General features: G+C 39.2%; 1 protein-coding gene across 1 annotated transcript in view; it reads right to left on the bottom strand.

Moving 5' to 3' along the window:
• Positions 1–20,123, bottom strand: part of gabbr1b (gamma-aminobutyric acid (GABA) B receptor, 1b) — a 93,967-nt gene that overhangs the window by 24,974 nt on the left and 48,870 nt on the right. Inside the window, exons 8-15 of the mRNA XM_079484079.1 lie at positions 18,999–19,133; positions 17,334–17,504; positions 16,031–16,132; positions 15,100–15,165; positions 14,775–14,966; positions 12,173–12,418; positions 10,705–10,768; positions 3,489–3,566 (exon numbers count right to left, since the gene is read on the bottom strand). Of these exons, the coding sequence (XP_079340205.1) occupies positions 3,489–3,566; positions 10,705–10,768; positions 12,173–12,418; positions 14,775–14,966; positions 15,100–15,165; positions 16,031–16,132; positions 17,334–17,504; positions 18,999–19,133 (1,054 nt within the window). The remainder of the gene's footprint in view (positions 1–3,488; positions 3,567–10,704; positions 10,769–12,172; positions 12,419–14,774; positions 14,967–15,099; positions 15,166–16,030; positions 16,133–17,333; positions 17,505–18,998; positions 19,134–20,123) is intronic.

Genomic DNA, 20,123 nt, shown 5'->3' with positions numbered 1-20,123 from the left:
CATCGGGCGGGTATCGCTTAAAGTATAGCGGGAGAGCGGACGTGAGCGTTCAGGGCCACATAAGGTGCAGGGAGCTGGTCTGATATTGGGGCAATCTTAAGGTTGCGATATGACACGACACATGTTTTAAGTGGTTAGTGGAAATCAAAAGCGGTTGCTATGGTGTCTGAGGTCAGAATGTTAATGTTGCAGTGTTGCTATGGTGTTAAAATTAACTCGGAGTACGTGCGGAGAGGCGTTGTGCGTCTGATGGAGCAAATTTATTCACAGCTCACGGTTGTGATTGGTTCATGCAATTCACAGATATTAGCAGTCAACCGGGTGTCTGGCGTACAAGCAAGTCAACAAGAAATGCGCGAGTAGTGAAAAGGATTTTTAATAAAGACGAAATGTAACTATTTATTTAATTTTTCAGCAGTTGTGAATCTCTGCATAACAGGCGATTGGAGCGGAGGGGCTTATGAATAAGCGCTTGGTAACATCAGCAGCAACGGAAAGTCATTTTCAAGGCAGTGCAAGTTATTACATTTTGATGAAAGATAGATTTTTTCTTAAATCATCCACGGTAGCACCGGAACGTCTTTTCTGATTTGCCGTTGAAAGCAATTTGGTCGACAACGAATGTGCGTGTACAAAGAGGGTAAATGATGTGTGTGTTAATAATGTATCGTGTGTGTGAGTGTGCGTACGTCCAACATAGCGCATGCTGTTTAATACCTCCCTCTGTCCTTGATGGTGGAATCGGGACAGTATGTTGCCATGGTGACCAAGACCCATAATGGTTGCCACAGCGATGAGAGAACAAGGCGCTGATGCAGTTGTTGTCAGGGGCGACCAGGGAGAGCGAAAGAAAAGCGAGGCCAGAGAAGCGATGAGACAATATGACATAAAGGGTCGAAGAGAAATGATCCCCTTATGCTGGGAGGTAAAGGAACGTGACCTTCGCTTTCCATAGGGTCCGAACGAGAAATATGGAAAGGGGAAGGAGGGGTACCCATGACATCGCAATGAGCTGATTTAAGAGCTTATTGGTCAATGCGTGGCTTCCGTTCAGAAGTCACCTTCTTCAAGGGCCCTTATTTCAGCATGTGATGACTCTGATTATTTTTAGCTCTACACCTTTTCTGTCTTGCTGGAATAATCTATCCAGCAGAGCCAGTGACCATGGTGATAAGGTGAAGGGGGTTGGGTGGGGATGGGTGGCATTTGTGTGCATGTTGTCAGACGGAACCGCATAGTTATTGTAGCGAAGGTCATGTGCTGCCGATGTGACCCCTCGCCATGTCGACGTTCATAATCTTGCATCATTGTTCACCTTAGTCTCATTCCTAGAGGGCACGTCCAAGCTCCACCCACTAGACTGTTGCTGACAGCATGATGCATATTGATCAGATGCAGAAAGCACTTTCTCCATCTAATGTGATTTCACACAACTTCTGGGAGCAAGGCTAGGTTATTTTAGCAATTTGTCGGGAAGCAAAACGTGTCTGTGGAATGAGCACTTAAATTGTCACTTAAAAACAAACAAAACTATAAAGTTTGAAGACAAAACCGAATTGTGTCTGTACCTGTAGCTTAACTGGCAAAGCATCACGCTAGTAAAGCAAAGACCATGGGTTGGATCAGGAAAGACATACTAATGAAGTCATTTTGCATAAATCTGTGTGGCGTCTGTTACTTCTTCTGTAATATTTTTTTATGGGCAGAAAATTTTAAAATAGAATCTTCACACATTTCCAGTGTTTTCTACACAACTGTTAGCAGAGACAGTGACACTTATTGTGGTATAATGGCTTTCATATGTTATACCAGTTGATAAAAGTGTCAACATAAGTAATTTATTGTAATTTAGATGTCTTTTCTCTGTGAGGTTGCTGGTTTGCATTTTCACCCGTTCTTATCAACCTTATCTTCATTTTTTACGTTTGTTCTGATTCTGCTATTTTCCAGGGTTATTATAGTTTTATTTTGAGTTTTATTAATATTTTAAAATTAGCTTTTATTTTTTGAGTTTTAATTTTAGTTAAAGATTTAGCAATTTTGGTATATGCTTTTGTCATTTTATAATTTATTGGTATATTTTTATATTGCTAGATAAGATTAATTAATTTTAGTTTTGTCAGAATTTTACTGCATTACTTGGGGCAACATAATTTATTTCCTAACATTACGTTTTCCAATAATATTTAGGTCAATAATTGATTTAATTTCAATAAACAGGAACGTTTTCAAGAGTTTTAATTTTAGTAAACTAAAATAATCTTAAATTCGCTATCATTACCCTGCACTGGCGTGGCTTCGTCCCACTTCGGGGGCTTAGCCCTGTATTGCTGCTTGCAGCTATATTTTTGTCTATTTAAAACTTAAAAGTAAAAGACCGTTAATCGTTTGAAATGAAGTTTATTATTTACAATAATAATAAAAAGAACTTAGGTTATTTGGAACTTTAAAAATGATTTTGAAAATACCAACCCCTAAATGCCTCTCAGCGGGACTGTAAAGCGAAACAGTGACTCGCAGTCTGGCACAGGCAAAGGTTGCTGTTATAGCAATGACCTCTAAAGAGATGTATCATTGACAACTAATGCAGGTGTTAAAGGTGCCAGACTTCTTCAGCCCGCCTGGGGAATATGACACATCAGCAATGCTGTGGGCTCCATTCCCAGCTGGGCGAATAACCAAAAATCGGGCTTTGTCCCAAAACAATTTGCGAAAATCGCAATTAGTGTTTACGCGACGAGGACGTGCTACCGTTGCCATGGAACTCGCTGCTTCAGTAAGTTTTAACAAGGTTCAAAACGGATAAGCATGCTAAAAGCACGTCTAGGGAAATGTTGAGGCATGGAGACGGTCACATAATGAGTGCACTGATACGGCATTATAATTCGTGGATATATGTCCTCATTTGGAGTCCTCCAGGATTTAAATGACAGGCAAGGAAAAAACTGGTGAGGTGCGTGGTGCTGATTGGACAATTCAGACAGACGCAGTCAAGGGTCTTTCTGATTTGTGTTGTTTTCAGCTGTCAGCTGGAATCTTCTCACTACAGCATCTCCAAAAAGGAACGTGAACTGGTCATCAAACACAATTAAAGTGATTAAATGAAACCATCACTCATTCCATACCGGGCGCAGTTTTTATCAGCGCGCTTGCTCAAGTTATGATTGGAATTAACTCCTGGCGGTTTTCTAATGCCATTCATTTGTCTGTTTTTGTTGAGCCGCTCGGAGTTCCCGCAGAGCGCCTGCCCTCACTGACGGAATGCAAAACAGAATTTGACGGACTGATTGATTAACAGCCTGTCGCATGCGCTTTGGTTTTTCGGGAGAGGGCGGGGCCTGGGACGCGAGGCTGTGACGGCAGGAAAGATGAGGCGGCGCTCAGCGAGAGTAATGAAGTGAGTGATTGTGTGCAAGCAGAGGAGAATGTATCAGACAGTGATAAACAAGACCATATATGGGAGATGAGAGAGACAAATGCGTCCTTACCTATCCACCTGTCATTCCCGTACCAGGAGAGATTGCCTTTGGTCATATCGTAGTATCCAATCTTCTTGTAGCTTCCTCCTGCAGGGGTGAAGAGAGAGCGCAATTCAAGTCAGCGTGAAACGCCATTCACAACCCATTTGACATCTGTAATGTCACATTGTTTATGGTAGGATATTCAATAAGTGAGATCGACTTGACTTTACTATTCATCGTGAATTGATTCGATGCAAAGCGCTCCAGAAAGCAGACATGAATGAGTTTGCAATGGATGGTGGAGGACTAGCATCTCCTGAAACCTCTGACAGCCCCTTTTGAGGAGGTTTGAGTTCAAGTAGGGCTTAGTTATTTTAGTTTAATTCATATTTTAAATTAGTTTTATTTTTAGAAGTATGTTTTTTTTATGTTATTTTTAGCTAATGTTTTAACAATTTTGTCATTTTATAATTTATTTGTTGTGTTGCTACAAGATTAATCTTTATTTTAGGGCTTTAAATTGTGCATTTTTGTTCATTTTTGTAGATTTATATTTTTCATTTAGTTTAATCTATTTTCTTATTCATTCCATAGAACAGAAACGTTCTCAAAATGTTAAGGTTGGTAAACTATAATAACCTTGCTCTTGCACTATTCATTGACAATGACCATAATATAAAAAACACTATTCACTATTGTGTTCATTCTTCACATAATGTAATATTGTAAATAATTCAGCACTCGTTCAACTAAATACACTTTCTTCTGTATAAAATGTACTGACATACTGTGCACAATAATACCAAGATCATGGGTTGAATTCCCAGGGATACAGTATAATGGAAATGTATCCCATAAAAGCACTATAAACTCCTTACAGTGCATAAAAGACATATAAGAACATAACTTTTAAAAATATTTCCCCCAGTAAATGAATAGTAACTGTAACAGCCGTTTTTGAGCCTAAACATGAAAACGCATTGTTGGAACTAAAATGGTTTTAACTCGTGAATTCTTTGGAATACAGACCTACCGTTGGTCTCGTTTGAAAGAACAAAATGTTTTAAGGTATTTTGTTATGTTGATTGTAGTGCAAAATAAATAAAAGCTTTATGTTTTGCTTTTGTAAAAAAATACATTGAAAAAATTGAAGATCAGCTCCAAACTTTCATAAGTCAAAGTCAAGGGTCATCAAGGGTCATCAAGTTTATTCATAATACACAAAATGTTGAGGTGTCTGAGTTTTTTTGCCCCTTTAACACAAAAATCCACTAGGGATTTTTAACACTTTGACCACAACAGACATTGAGATGCTTTTTGTTTCCTTTTTTACTTTTCCAATTAACAGGCACAATGAAAAAACACAAAAGCACAGAAACAATATAAAACAATACATTTATACTTGCATTTATGAATCTATTATCATTTATGTATCAATTTCTCTTCCTAAATAAATGATTCTTCCAAACACTGATCAAATGTGACTTCTTGAGTCCTTTCCAACGATATATTTTTTGTCATGACAGGATAAGAATTTACATGCAACATATTGAAGTAAAAGGTGTTCCGCAAGATGTATTTATTTTTGATACACACTCTTGCCATTTATGAATCAATTACACTTCCTACATAAATAATGTGAAAAAACACCAGAGAAATCTGTATTATAAAGTCTTTGACCTTTTCAACGATATAATGTTTGTCATCATTCGACTAGAAATGACATGCACAATATTAAAGCAAACGCAGGTGTCCCGTATACGGGACGGTGACAGTTAAATATGTTTGAAATAAAAGTCCCATCATTTGTGTACTAAAAGCTGTTTCATTTTAAGTGACGTATTCTCATGGGTTTGACCTATTGGGATCACACGACCAGCAGGATATAAATCACTTCGGGCAATTCCATGCAAATTTTAACCTTCAGACAAAAGAAATCAAGTAAGCAAAGGTTTTCTCTAATTTTATTCATTACTTGGTGATTTAAATACTCATGTGAAGTCTCTCTTAAAAAGTTCAAAGTTTTGTCAGTTAAGTGAATTGTCACATCCATATAACGGCCCAATATAATTTGATGTCTCTATATATTCTATAAAGAGACATCCCTTCTCCATTCGTTGTGTACTCTTGCTTTTGATTTGTACATTTACATTTATAGAGATAAGTTTGAAAAATCCTTGCATCATTTTGTCACATCCATAAACGCATACATTTCCCTCTTTTAAAAAAAGAAAACTTATGTATAGCTTTATATTTTACTCATGCCTGGAATCTGTCATCAGGGGTTTTGTCAAATATAAACAGATGATTTCATATATTGGTAAATGGTAATAAAACATTCACTTCCAATTTATATTTCGAGTTTTAATGTCACATCCATAACTATGGAATTGCCCATTTATCTTAGTATCCTCTCTTCTCAATTTTTCTCACAGAACAAACTAATCTTGTCTTTCTACAAAAAGTGAATTCAAGCAAAGACTTCAGTACCCAACAACTATTGAAACTGCATCCACAAAGGAGGAAAAAACAGATCGTGTGCGATTGGGGAGGAGAGGAACAAAAGGAAGAAATATCTCACTACGCAGTGCTGTAAATCAATACGGCAAGGTTGCTTTGGATTCTGGGCGGCTTTTAGAGTCCACACAACACTTGGATTACACATACAGACTCAAAACAGAAAACATCATCAATCCTTATATTTCCAGCAGGCGTATCAGCTGGCTTTAAATAAGGATGCACAACAGGGTCGCTCTCTGTTTAAATCAGCTTCATAAGGAACACTGTAATTGGGTACCACTGTATCAGCAGCGCTTGAGCGTGGACCGTAAGACAGAGAGATTTATCTTCTCTTTCCTCCGTCCTAGCCCCATTTCTCCATTTTCTTTCATGCACGCCTTCCTCCTCTCTTACACACACTCACAAAGAAACTGGCATTACAGAGCTGTGCGGAGCTCAGAGGACCTTCACCCGAAACACAACGAGAAATTAGCTTAAGTGAGAACCATTATAATTATCAGGTGATCATTAGGCGTAATTACTTTAGCTTTGGCTTCCCTCTGGGAGACTTAAGAAGAAGGAAAAGGAGATAGAAGGAGAAAGAGGGAGGGCTCGGAGATGCTGTGTGAAGCAGGCGTGAGAAGCCACGGGTAAAAGACGGGTAATTTACACCACTTAGATGGGGTCCTCTTCGCTTCCCTGTAAATCTTCTAGCAGCTGCGTTCTGAAACCAATTTCACCGTTCTCAACGTCAATTAGTCTAAAAGCTAAAGGGCTCTTAAAGCTCATCAAGCGCCTTTCTGAAGTCCTAAAACAGGATACAATGGGAAAGAAACATTTTGGCGATGCTTGCTAAAGCTGTCTGAAGCAAATCTCAAACCACGTGCATACAAATTTGGTGCTTAACAATGTTAACGCTATAGACATGAATAATGCCTCTAATCCTGGCCTTGGTTCAAATCATCCAATAAAAAAGCATCTGCCAAATGCATAAATGTAAATTTGAACTTAAATGGTAAGTCGTGTAGTAACCTGCAACTCTATGTTTAAACAGAGATGGCGGTAGAGAGTCAAACGTTACAGATTGCAGCTTTAAAGGCAGAGTTCACCCCAAAGAAAAAATTCTGCCATCATTTTTTCACCATCATGTCACTCAAAACATGTATGACTTAAGGGCAAGTTATGGTCGTGCGTAGGACCTACGCCGTAGGCAAAGTGCAGGTTTTCCTTTATATGCTCGTCGTTGTCTGTGTCGACAGGGAATGACCACTAGGCGTCACGCCGTGTTGCTTGTGTAACCAAGATAAGAGCCTAAGAAGAAGCAGCTCATTTAAAATATTAGCAGTGATAGCGGCAAGTAAACAGTCACTTTTGTTGAAGCTTGAGATGTTAAATACAGAAGAACAAATAATTTACTAAGATAATTCATTCGGAAATGTGTTTAAGTAAACACCACACTATCGCAGAGTTTTTTAACCTGAGGGATCCACGTAGGATCCACGTTGAGTTGTTACATTTTTGGAGAGGTTCGTGTCAGGCTACGCAGAGCTACTCACAGCCTACTGCGTAGCTACGGCGTTGGTGCTACGCACGACCATATTTTGATAGATATTTTGAGAAGTGTCTTAATGGTTTTGTGTCCATACAATGGAAGTCTATGGGGACCGGTGTTGTTTGGTTACCAACGGTTTGGGATGATGTGTGGGTGAATAAAGGACGAAAGATTTTTCCATTTTTTGGTAAACTATTACTTTAACCAGCATAGCAACCACGGAATTCAGAACAGCTTTTTTGCTTTTGCAAAACATCCACCACTCACATTTCACAAACTCTTTTGACTCAGGCAGTGAGTAACCACCTAGCAATCCCCCAGAATGCCATAGCAACTGCACAGCAACGCCCAGGAAACAACTCGTTCCACTATAACAAGTGTATAGCGTTGCTCTGGCAAGCATCCAGAACCCCCAGCATCCTTTTTTTCTTGGACAAGCACCACTCTTATTTTCATCACAAAATGTAGTTCGGTTGTTTATTGTGTCAAACAAACGGTACTGACGTTGGATCTGGGCACCGGCAGAGGCACAAAGCAGCGTGACAGATTGAACAGGGTAACACAGGCGCGCTGATTTCAAAGACAGATTCTGAAGCCATGCCAATACAAAGGAAGAAAACAAACAACAGGAAAGAAAGGGATCCAATCTGAGCACGACAGCCAAGGTTGCAGAGGCAAAGCGCTTGTTAGGCGCAGAGGTTAACAAGAAAATGAAGGAAGACAAGTCCCTGTCAAAGAGCTGGGGTACAATGAAATAATCATGTCTGCAGAATGTGCGGTTATATGTAAACACATGTTGGTCGTAGAAGAATGGACGGTTCTGATTTTGTTGTTTAAAATAAACTCTGACGTTACTGAAGAGGTGCTGGAGAGATTTTTTTATCCTCCAGGTTCTCCAACCGCTAATTTTAAATATCTCTTAGAGCGACCTTGGATTGTTGTTAACCTGTCTGACCTCCACCATACCTTCCCAAATAACCAATAAGGCCAAACTGCCGTAGTCATGAAAACTCATAGCTGTGCCAAACTATTTTTATTTATCAGTAATGGAGGTCACTGTGGTCCGGGAACGTTTCATCCCATCCATTTTTTACACTGGCTTTCACGTCTATACATTAACTCAGACCTTAAAGAGGTTTATGGACAGTTATTTTGCACTTCCTGCTTCAGGATTTTTTCTGTGGGGTCTTATGCTCTCTTCATGACAAACCCATTGTATTTATGAGCAAACATAGAGACCACTCCCACAATGTCAATTACCATCATCCATTTGACACAGGTGTGTGTCAGTTAGAATTATGGATATGAAGTGGTACACTGTAAAAATGTTTTTACAAATTTAAATACATAAAAAATTAAAGTAATAAAGTATTTGAATTGAAAATTGTCTTAATTAACCTTTATTGCATTTTTGTTCATTAAACTTAAAGTCCCAGTGAAATAAAATATTACAATGCGTATTTTTTCGTGAAATGTTGCAGCGTTTATTGTAAATAGTTTAAAAATATATAAAAATTAGTGTGCCTAACAACTGAAAATGCACGACCTGAATATTAGACGGCTTGGGCGGAGCATCTGTTAACTCCTCGCCTTCAACTGCCAGTCTGCTGCCAGTTCCATTTCAAAATGTAATGGCTGTTTTTATACATCCAATCAAATGGCTGAAAAGACGAAAGTCACGCCCACAAATTGTCTAATTAGAAATTCCATTTCACTTGGAAATGCATCAAAATATGGAAGTAAAAATGATCCCACTTCTGGTTCACAGGGACTTTAACTCAACTTAACTATTAGTTATCATAAGTTAAAACAACAAATACATTTTTACAGTGTATTGGATAACTAATTTAACTAATATATATTGGATCAGCAGTAATGCAACACTATGTTCTGGAGAGGAGTGAAAGACAGAAAGTTTTCCCACGATGCTGGACTGAACATGGGAAACCAAAACAGCCTTTGATCAGAAGACCCTTACAGCGAAGTTAAAGAGATTTCATTGGTGCGGGCCTGCTCACGGCCTCAGGGCCTGTCAGCGTGGCATCACAGGGTAAACCGACAATTCCACATTGTACCAGAGGACTAGACCGTGTGAGACCGTCTGTCAAAAAGTTGAAGTTGGACTTCAGACACCTTGCGATACAATGAGTCAAAACCCTCAACCAAAACTAAAAAAAAGTCCAAAAGATGAAATGTTGGGGTATTGATTGACAAAATGAAATTCAAAATCTAGAAACTTTTTTCTTTTGGTGAAGCATCTAATGTGCCCAAAACTCTTGCCCAGGTTTAATCATATTTGCCTTCCCTTTTCTCTTCTGACCTTGTGTATAAACAGTACAGTGTATAAAAGGCCAGTTCTTAAAGTATAGCGAATGCGAACATTTCTCACAGCTAAACAACCCGACAAGAACTGATTTGTGTCAATGTGGGGCAACACCGTCTCTTGAAGCTACTGTACAGGCTGAGCTTATTGTTTCTGCTGCAGGCATGTGCATCTTACAATTTTCAGTTCTCATTGTTGTTCAAGGGGAAACAAACTGTGCATTTTTTATCTAAAGAAATCAATGGTACCTTTTACAAATATCTTAAAAGGATAGTTGGATGCTGGGTTCTATAGATAATTGACTAAAAGATGTCTTGAAAGCGTTCTTATACCCACGGCTTACACACATTCCCCTGTTCAGGAGATCTTTTTTCAGGTTCCTTATGCTGTTGCAAGTCTAACACCAATAATAGTTGATTTGAATTAAGCAATCTTGGCTGCCTGTGCTAATAAAAAAACTATTGAATTTCATAAAGCTAATTTAGCGTAGCACCTTCTATGAAACCCTTTTTATCTATAAAATATTCAGCAAAGTGTATTATGTTTTTATGTACCTGTATTATTTTTCACTTTATCATCACACATACATTGGGGTCAAGATGTTGAGCTAAAGACGAATGCAACATTCTCTGTGGGCAAAATGATCACAGCTCCAGAGGCTTTGAACCCAGGAGAAACAGTAGAGGGATTTACGGCACCTGCGCTATTTTCCAAATGGAGCGCGAGACTCGACATGTTCATCACTTTGAAAGTGAGTAGGAGCAGCTACGCACACAGATCACACCTGCTGTTCACATGTGCTCTCATTTACTCTTTATTACACCTGAATCTCAGTTTTCAGGACTCGCAAATGTTTATAGTTTCCTCACCTTGCAGTTGTTCAATGAGGGTCCAGGCCATTCTGGAGCCCTGCGCGTCAAACACCACATGACCCTGAGAAAACAATAACATTGCTCAAAGCTCCGTGAGTGTAAACACATCCTCCCTGTCCTTAATAGTACTACTGAACATATTCTACCAAATTTTTACTAAAGTAGCAGATTTTTGCTTTACTGTTTTGTGGGGTTTCATCTGCAGGCCAATCAGAAATGATTGGTTGGAACCCAATGAACACACATACTTATAAGATGTATATCTTTAGTGCAATGTAAGTTGCCTAAGCATCTGTTAACACATACATTTAAAATAAATGTAATATTGTAATAAAAATGGTAGGTAAGGGATCATGTAAAAAGTTCACACATTTGATTTTGGAAAAGACGATCAACATCACTGATTTCTTATCTTTAAAACGTAACTATGCGTCATAGCTGCTTGCACACATGACCCTAGTGGGAATGGAAATGTACTTCTGCTCAATCTCGCCAAGTTATTACTGTCACACGTTTTTCTGGAAAACTCCTTCGAGTCATGTCAGATATTCCGGGAATTTGTTATTAAGTCAATAATAATATAAATTCCTTTGTTGCTACAGTATTACTTTTGCAGTAATCATATTAAATAAGGAGTGAATAAGGCTGAAACAATGTCATTATGTTACTAACTGTGTATATATAGGTCTATACTTTGAATACACACACATGTACAGTATATACAGTATACTGTATATATCAGTCATATTCAATAGGCAGACCGCGGATCGGATCCGGACCTTTCCGCTCTGCGCTCTGCTTCTCTCCCGCCAAAGATGCGCCGCATGAAGAGCAGCAAACACGTGCTCATTTGAACAAAACTAGTCCAGAGCAGGTAAATGGACACACAACAGTAAACAAAATGCAGCGAATATAATAGCATTTATTTGCTATATGTCTCCAACCTCTCAACCAGATTTGTGATATTTCATTAACCATAACAATTAATCAAAATTTGACATTGGCATTATGGGTCAGAATGTAAACATGTGAACAGCATGTGAAAACCCAGGCTAACATCTCATAATTGTATTGATTATTATAACAAGCGTCAAAGATTAATTTCAGGCATCTCACTAAGATTTTGGGATGATTCATTCAATATTGAAGATATTGTTATATTTTCACAGAAAATTCTGTAGGATGATTTTACGAAGGACTTTTGCTTGGTTTTTACAAGCAGGTTCACATTTTGGTTTTTTGACTTTTGACGTCTGATCATTTTTATTCTACCGTGTAAAACAGCAATACAAGTTTTTTAATTGATTTCTTATTACTTATAATATTCAATATTTTATAAATTATTTAGTGTTTACAGTGTTACAAAAACTGGCATTGAAAGTATTTAGTATTCATTGATGTAAACTACTGAACATTTGGTCTCTTTAAAAACCAAATACCTTTACAGCCATATGCTGTCACTCACCGACACTCCCTCGAAGGAGCTGGTGTTGAGGGCTCTGTAGATCTCTGCCGTAATGTCCTTGTTATTGTAATTAAAGTCTTCCAACCGTCTACCCTTTGCTTTCAAGGGTCCCACCGTCTTATTGAGAGCCAGAGCAAGGGCCCAAACAGCATCATACGCCAAGGGAGCTTCCTGGAAACCTCCGGTTTCCTCTGGATCTTTCCCACCCAGCTTGGACATCAGCTGGCCTAGGAACTCCTGTGAGGTCTGGATCGAGAACAAAAACAAGAACATACGGTATCATCTGTTGTGCACATGTGTGTGTGTGTGCATGTGTGCACAGGACAAAAGCAGTTCACTGTCAGGAGGACTATGCTTGATGAAATAACATTCATTATTTAACAAGCATTACTCCATTGCCACCATGAAGGCGCTGACCAATGTGTCAGACTCCTGACAGCGGAAAAGGTCAAGATAAGTCACCTTACGCTTCATAGTGGGAGTGCATCATCAACATGGATGTATTTTTCTTGGGTGTGCAATATTCAATTCACACATACCAGGCTCAGAAGAGCCGAAAATATACTTTTTTTGCCTGCAGACGCCCACATGCACATACTCTCTGATGATGTTTCATGTCCTTAAAGAGACAGTTCACCAAAAAATGAAAATTTTGTTATGTATGCATGACATATTATTTTTGTTCTGTGGATAGACTTAAGCCAAATAAAAGCTGCACTGCCATCTATCTAATAAAAACGGATGGTGTCAACACTAAAAAGGACAAATGAGCCATTTAAACATTTGAAAAAATGATGTCACATGCAATCCAAATTATTTTACGATTTATAGCTGCGGTCACCAAAAAAGGTGCACCTTGAACATTCTGCCATGAAAAACTCATAATGCGTTTTCCACAGAAGAAATGAAATTCATTCTTGTTTGGAATGACATGAGCATGAATAAATGACGACGGAACTGTCATCGCTCTTATCACGGTGGCACATGAAAAACAATTTTCAATCGATTTCTTTTTTTCACACCTTATAGAAACAGCTGAGGCACGTCCTCGCTTCAAACAGGTGCGTTTTAGGAAATGAGCCAAGCTGCAGATGGGCATCTGTGATTGCTTGATGCAATGGACAGAAGAGAGCGGTGTGTAGTCTGATGTGTGTGTGTGTGCAAGAAAAGTACGGTGTCAGGAAGCATTTCGCCTCTCTTAAAATTACATCTTGGAAGTGAAGTACAATGAGCGAGGACGAAGAGAGCAAATGACAGTTACTGGGCCAATTTAGTATAGCCATCTTTTCGCAAATTTGCCTGTCTGCTATGACAGTCTCTTTACGTCAGATGTGAAGCATAAGTGTCTGGATACGTGCCCGGAATGAACCGGATCCAGGAAAACAGCAGGGATGTATCCGAGCCAATTCCCAGCACAGAGCCCCGGAGCTGGGTGAGATCCAGACAGCAACCCCCTGGAGCTCACACCTGTCCGTTCAGCTCTCCCAGGGGAACCGTGTTGGACTGGGGTGCATTGACCCCTGCGGGACTTTTTGGATTTTCATATCTGAGAATAGCGTGTTGACAGCTAAAGATATAACTATAGGTTATGGGCTATTCCCAACTGGAAAACAGAGCTAGTTATATAAATAGAAAGAAGCTTGTGTACGCACAAATTAAAGCATGATGTCATTGTAACCATGCAGCATATGCGTACACACATGACACAGCGCTCAACAGATTTAGGTTTTTCAATGGCCGATGAAAATATGTAGGAAGCAGATGCACACACAAAAACATTTTTGACTACTGATGCCAAAGATGAACATTTTTGTTACAATAAATTTAGAGTTATATTTAGAACAAACAAATATGAGTGATGCTTGAGTCATTGTTAACATGTAAGCTTTTCTGTAGCTGAGGTGTTGCGAGTCATTAGCATGTTGCTATCTGTTAGCTGAGCTTTTCTGAGTTGTTGTTGGTGCGTTGCTTTTCAAAATAATTGTTGGTGCGTTTATCTCCTAAAGATATAACTCAGTTTTTTATATTCATATATCATGGTTTTTTTTGCATTCCAATTAATATAAAAACAGCAGTTGTTTTGTTTTGATTTGAGCCATAATAACTCAAAAAATACAGCTTATAATAAAACACAATAAAAACATGATACATAATAAAAAACTATTAAAATTAAATCTCATTCTGGAAACAAACTCTTACAATATTCTTAGATCAGGATACATTTTATTGAGACGTTAAATGACTTAAGATATTATGTCTAAAAAAACAGTGAGCATTTATGAACAGTTCATGCTTTAAAAATCTGCCAATGGGGTACGAGCTTATTTCAACGAAGAAAAAAAAGATACTTTTTCCAACTTTTCCAACAATTTTCTTTCCTGTTTTAAGCGTAATTTGTACAAATTTTCAGTAAACAAGACTTTAAATCTTTAGCCAATTGCTTCTCAAGTAAATGTGTTGATTTAAGAATGCTTAGATATTTGTACAGAAAAACAAAACAAACATATTAAGTAGGACATTCCTATTTTGCACCCTTGTCCTCAACAAGTCAGTCTAATAAATAGATAACAAAAGAAATGAAAGATCATTCCGGCAAACTCACCAAGTTAGAGGCCCCTCGAACGGTTTCTGGATTGAGCATCACGATCTCCGTGGTAACATGTCCCTCCACAGCTTCAGTCATCTGCTCCACGGTGCAGTTGATGGATGGATCTTTAATCTTGAACCAGTTGTCAGCGTACCAGCCGATCAAAAACCACACATACTTTTTCCCATACAGCTTCTCCTTATAGACCTGCATTCAGGTTTTGGGGAAGGAAAGGTCGGTTTAAGGGTCAGCTTTTGCCAAGAGGGAAAAATGAACACAATGTTTCCCCTTTGACAGTGACAAAGATTAATCGTGCTCAGCTGGATGTCTGATCACTGACCTCACAGAACACTTTCCTGGCTTCCGTTTCGTAAAACAGACCCACAATGATGCGAGCATCTTGCCTCTACGAAAGCAAAGGGAGAAATAATAATTACACCAAAGAAATGAATGCAACAGCTAGCGAAAGGAAGTATATTAGCATGCTGGAGATTGTCCCCTATAGTATTCAAGAGTGCTACTCTGAACAGCATTGCAGTAATATTGTTTCGCCCAATCAGCGCTCTTTTTCCCTTCTCAGCGGTGTGCTATATTCCAGGTTACCATGGTTCCTGTGGTGGTACCCCATTAATCTTCAGCACCAAATCTAGGGCGGCACACATGGCAGGCCTTTGCTGAACAGGCGACCGGGGGACCAGGCAGGATGGGGGAAGCAGTAGGGCTATGGGGGAAGATCATCTGACCCATGTTCCAATTAAAACGATTTTCCTCAACAACAAAATCCATTTCTCTGAAATATATACAGTGTCATTGTGCAGATGTCCTATGATGTTTTGGGCCAAGAGCTAGCTAGCCAATTGTAATATCGATGTGCGTGCATGCTTTCTTGACTTTAAATGGTTATGGTGATTCTTACAAAACCTGTCAAGAACGTGTCCGAGTCATATTTGACCCCAAAATCTAAATAAGGGTGAAAAGAAATTTGATTTGGCTTTGGTTGCCTTTCATTTGCCTCTATATCGCCATCTTTGTTTCACCAAAGCGAAGAATTTAAACCAAAATGAAATTTTGTTTTTAGATTTTAGAGATTGTTATTTTACTCTATTACGCTAAATAAATGGAATATTTCTTTCTCGGGACCTGGACGTGTTTTCATTCACCCTTATGGACATTTGAGTCTGCCTGCATTTTACATAACACCGCACCGACGACATCACCTGTTCGTCGCCATGGCAGCGATATCCTAAATAAGATGAGTGAAAGTGAAGCACCTTGAGGTTTTTGACGGCCACGGCGGGATCCGTGAGGAAGCTCTGCCTAACGCTGATCTCGATGCCGGCCTCCTTCACCCTCTGTTCCAGATCATCCAGCGTCTGAAAGACAGAGGCAGAATGAGATAAAAGGAGCTTAGAAGCGGCAAATACGGAAAGCATAGTGTAGAGGGGAGAAAAACATCCGTAGACAGACGCAAGACAGGAATGAATATTGTTGTGGCGGAAAGTGGAGATGAAGGGGGAGAGAAAATTAGAAAGAGATGGGCAGATTTGATTTCTTTTGTTGAGACTTATTTACTGTTTACAGTCCAATAAAAGAAGCATGTTGATTTTAAAACGCTGTGTATAACCTCAGGCTGCGGAGGAAAAGTGGAAACAATGGGTTGAAGCCAAGGCAGACTGACTTACAGCCCATAATACAGTCCCAGATGTATAGTTAAGAGCACTAGATAACATATTAACATGATATGCTTTATATCTATACAGCAGTGCAACAGTAAACTGCATAAAAATTACAACTGCATATACAAGTATGTGCTTCTCTGTACCCTGAGGAAACAATGTTTTTTAAAACCCTCGGTTAAATAAAATGTGTTGTTCAAAATCAAACGTTTCTTAGTTACTGAGGTCGGAGCAATCTAGCACAATATTAAATATTAAATAAAAAAACAGTTTACCCAAAAATGAAAATTCGATCATAATTTACTCACCCTCAAGTTTTTCCAAATCTGTATGAATGTGTTTTTTCTGATAAACACAGAGAGAGATATTTGGAAGAATGCTCATAACCAAACAGTTCTTGGCCACCATTGACTACTATAGTCGGAAAAATTACAATGGTAATCAAGAGTGCCCCAGAACGGTTTGCTTTCCTACATTCTTAAAATGAAAGAAAAGTTACAAAGACATTTTCCTACTATAGTAGTCAATGGTGGCCAAATACTGTTTAGTTACAAGTTTAGTTTAGTTTAGTTATATTTTTCTGTGTTCAACAGAACAAATAAATGTATAAAGATTTGAAGCAACTTATTGGTGAGTTTTCATTTTTGGGTGATATGTTCCTTTAATATCACAACATTCATCAATGTACATTATTCCATAGAAAAATGACATTTGCCTTATTTTCATAAAACATTTATATTTTGCTCTGCCCCTTAAACAGCTTTGCTTTTCAGCTGATGTCAGCTTATGTTTCAACACCAATCCAGAAATCAAATTTTCTGATATTTATGAAACTCTAAAAACTTTCATTTATTATTAGTATTTCGAACTTTATATTATGTAGCTTATGCACACTCACCGAAGTGAAGACCTCTGTGGTTTGCTGGATGGTGGCGATCTTGGTCCACCTCCACTTCTGGAAGAGCTGTACGCGGGTGGGGTTATGCAGCGTGGCGGAGGGGTGCGTTCTGAAGAATGTGGGAAAGCGCTGTCGGTTGGAGAGCGCTGGAGAGCTGGAGCCGTAGGACAACTGGAAGAGGTGTTTAGAGAGCATGAGAAACATTCACACATATCAACTGCATGGTGCAGAATTAGAATCAACCGAGTTGTGCGAGAAATATCCGAGTTGTGCGATAAAAATGTGCGATAATATCACCTGCGAGAGAGCCAATGCCCAAGGGGCTAAATTATCTCCTGCTGCTTCATTTCCCTCGAAAAAGCTTTATTTAACATGGGGGATTTGTCAGTGTGCGATACCGGCGTGTGAAACGGCAACAAAATCACAAATGTACCAGAGTTGTAAAATTAAAGAAAGAGCTGTAATTTCATCATTTGCTATTTTTAGTGTGCAGGATGACATCGCAAAGGAGCTTTAGTTATTTTCTGATAACTAGCTGTCGTTCAGCGATGCGCGGCTGAATGACGGGTCTGCTGAAGGGGTGGAAAGAGCAATGGTTTGAAGGCCAGCGGGGGGGATATATAGGTCAAATCTCATATGTGGGGAGATAAAAAGCTTTTTACAGATGTAAAAATAGAGCACATCATGAAAAAATAAAGAGACTTAAAAAAATCCTTGTAAAAGGAAGATGAAGATCTTCAAAGATGAGCTGAAAGGGAAATAAAATGACATATATATATCTGATTGAAAATGTCTGGAGGCCAATTCAGTGAGATATTTCAGTGAAGTGATGCATGTTTTGAGATGGGAATACATTTAGTTAGCTCATCTTACTGTGGTAGTTAGCTTTCTCGGATGAGATGCGTGTTCCAACAACACCAGATTACACAAATAGAGAGAGAGAGCACTGCGATCAACTGTGTTGTTTGTTCGCTGCATTTGGGTGATGAATGTTATGTAAACGGGGGATATAATGCTGGGTTTGGAGATCGTTTGAAACTGATAGATTGAGTGGAGGTCCCAGCGCTAAAAGATGACGGACATGAACCACACGCGGTGTGAAACTGATGTCTGTGTTTAGTTGCGACTCCCTGTTCCCCCCTAACACACACGTTGCATGTTTTCAGAAATAATCGTACAGAGGTATCTGTCTTTTATAAATGTGATCAAACTTAATACTCTGCGGATATTTGAAGGGTGCGATTTTATTCTGTAACTACTCATGATGAAACTGTCTGAGCTACGGCCACTTTAATGAATCACCGCATGGGATTCACCCTATACTCAAAGTCAAATAACATTTTTGTATTAACAGTTTTGTAATGCTCATTTTTATATCATTTTTATCATACTCATTCTGACCATTTCTAAGCTTTTTGTAAGCATGATGGAACGTCACTCGCTTAAACACCCTCAAGTTTTTCCCTCTTGATCCTCTACATGGGATGCACCAACCCCCTTGAACTCAATGGCATTTATGCGCATTGTAAGTGCCTCGCTAAAGAACATGATAATAAAATGCCATGGACTGCTTACAACCTTTAAGCGACCAGCCCACCTCACACCATTTACCAACAGACCTATGCGCTTTAAATTATTTGATTTCTGATGAAGAAGAGAACTCACCACTATGAGATTCCACATGCGAGCGGCTTCGGCCACCAGCGTGGAGACAGAACTGCAGCCCGGCATCAGGACGATCTTTATGGGCTCCGTGTACAGAAGGTCATACAGAAGCTTAGTGGCCTCTCCTGGGTCACACTGAAAAGAGAAAGACGTGTGAATCTTTATTCATATGAATAGCATTCTGTCACATCATGAACAAAACTGCACACCTCGACAAAATGACACATTTCACACTTCCTGCATTCAGCATACATTCACTGCTAAGCAGCTCAACGGGGAGAGACTGTCACAATATTGTAAATAGGTATGGGATATAAAATGATATTTTCATTTGTCCTCAAACGTTTGTTTGCGGGACATGTACTCCCATCAGTCTTTAACCCAATGCTGACAAACAGCATCTTGTTTTCTTCATTTGTCTTAAAATTACAGTCGATGAAAAATCAATATCTCATTTAAATGATAATAGTAGGTTAAAGCCACCATTGATCATCTGTTCACAGCAAACCAGCGGCCTTGGGCGCAGGAGGCATTTCTGCGAGATCGTGCTGGGCTTTTGTATTGTTTCCTTGGAAAGTTTACTTCGTAGAAAAGAAGGGAATATAAACAAACCAAATGACGAGAGGCTTGAACATGATTCAGTCAGTTCGATTGGCAGAATCCTGCGGTGGTTGACTGGCATGTAATCTGGCTTCCTTATCCCAACTCATCTCTGTTTCAATCTGCCCCACTTTTAAAGTCCTCCAAACATGCAGCTAAATCGCTCCAATCTCAATCGAAACACTCCCGTTCCCCGTGAAAGACACGAAAACTAATGTGGCATTCTGTTCAATCAGGAATGAGGGCACGTCAGCTGTCTCTGCTGCTGATACAGCTATATGCCCACACGTTCTTTATAATGAAGTAAATAACATGGAAAATGTGCCTGATTGCTCGTAATATGTTCTGGCATTTGTCTTTTTTCAAAAGAATTCTGCTTTAGGCTCTCTCCAGACTCCCCCGGGTCATCAGCACGATTGAATCCCCAGGATGGAGAACCTGTTAGGGCTCTAAAGCCCGACCCTGACCTGATGTTCCAGCCCTGGGGGAAGCCATGCATAAGCATCACTCTTTCAATGCACCTGG

Source organism: Barbatula barbatula, assembly GCF_947034865.1.
Source record: "Barbatula barbatula genome assembly, chromosome: 21".
NCBI classification, from domain to species: domain Eukaryota; kingdom Metazoa; phylum Chordata; class Actinopteri; order Cypriniformes; family Nemacheilidae; genus Barbatula; species Barbatula barbatula.
The sequence above is the reverse complement of the archived record's forward strand: the minus strand, read 5'-3'. Positions and strand labels throughout refer to the sequence as shown.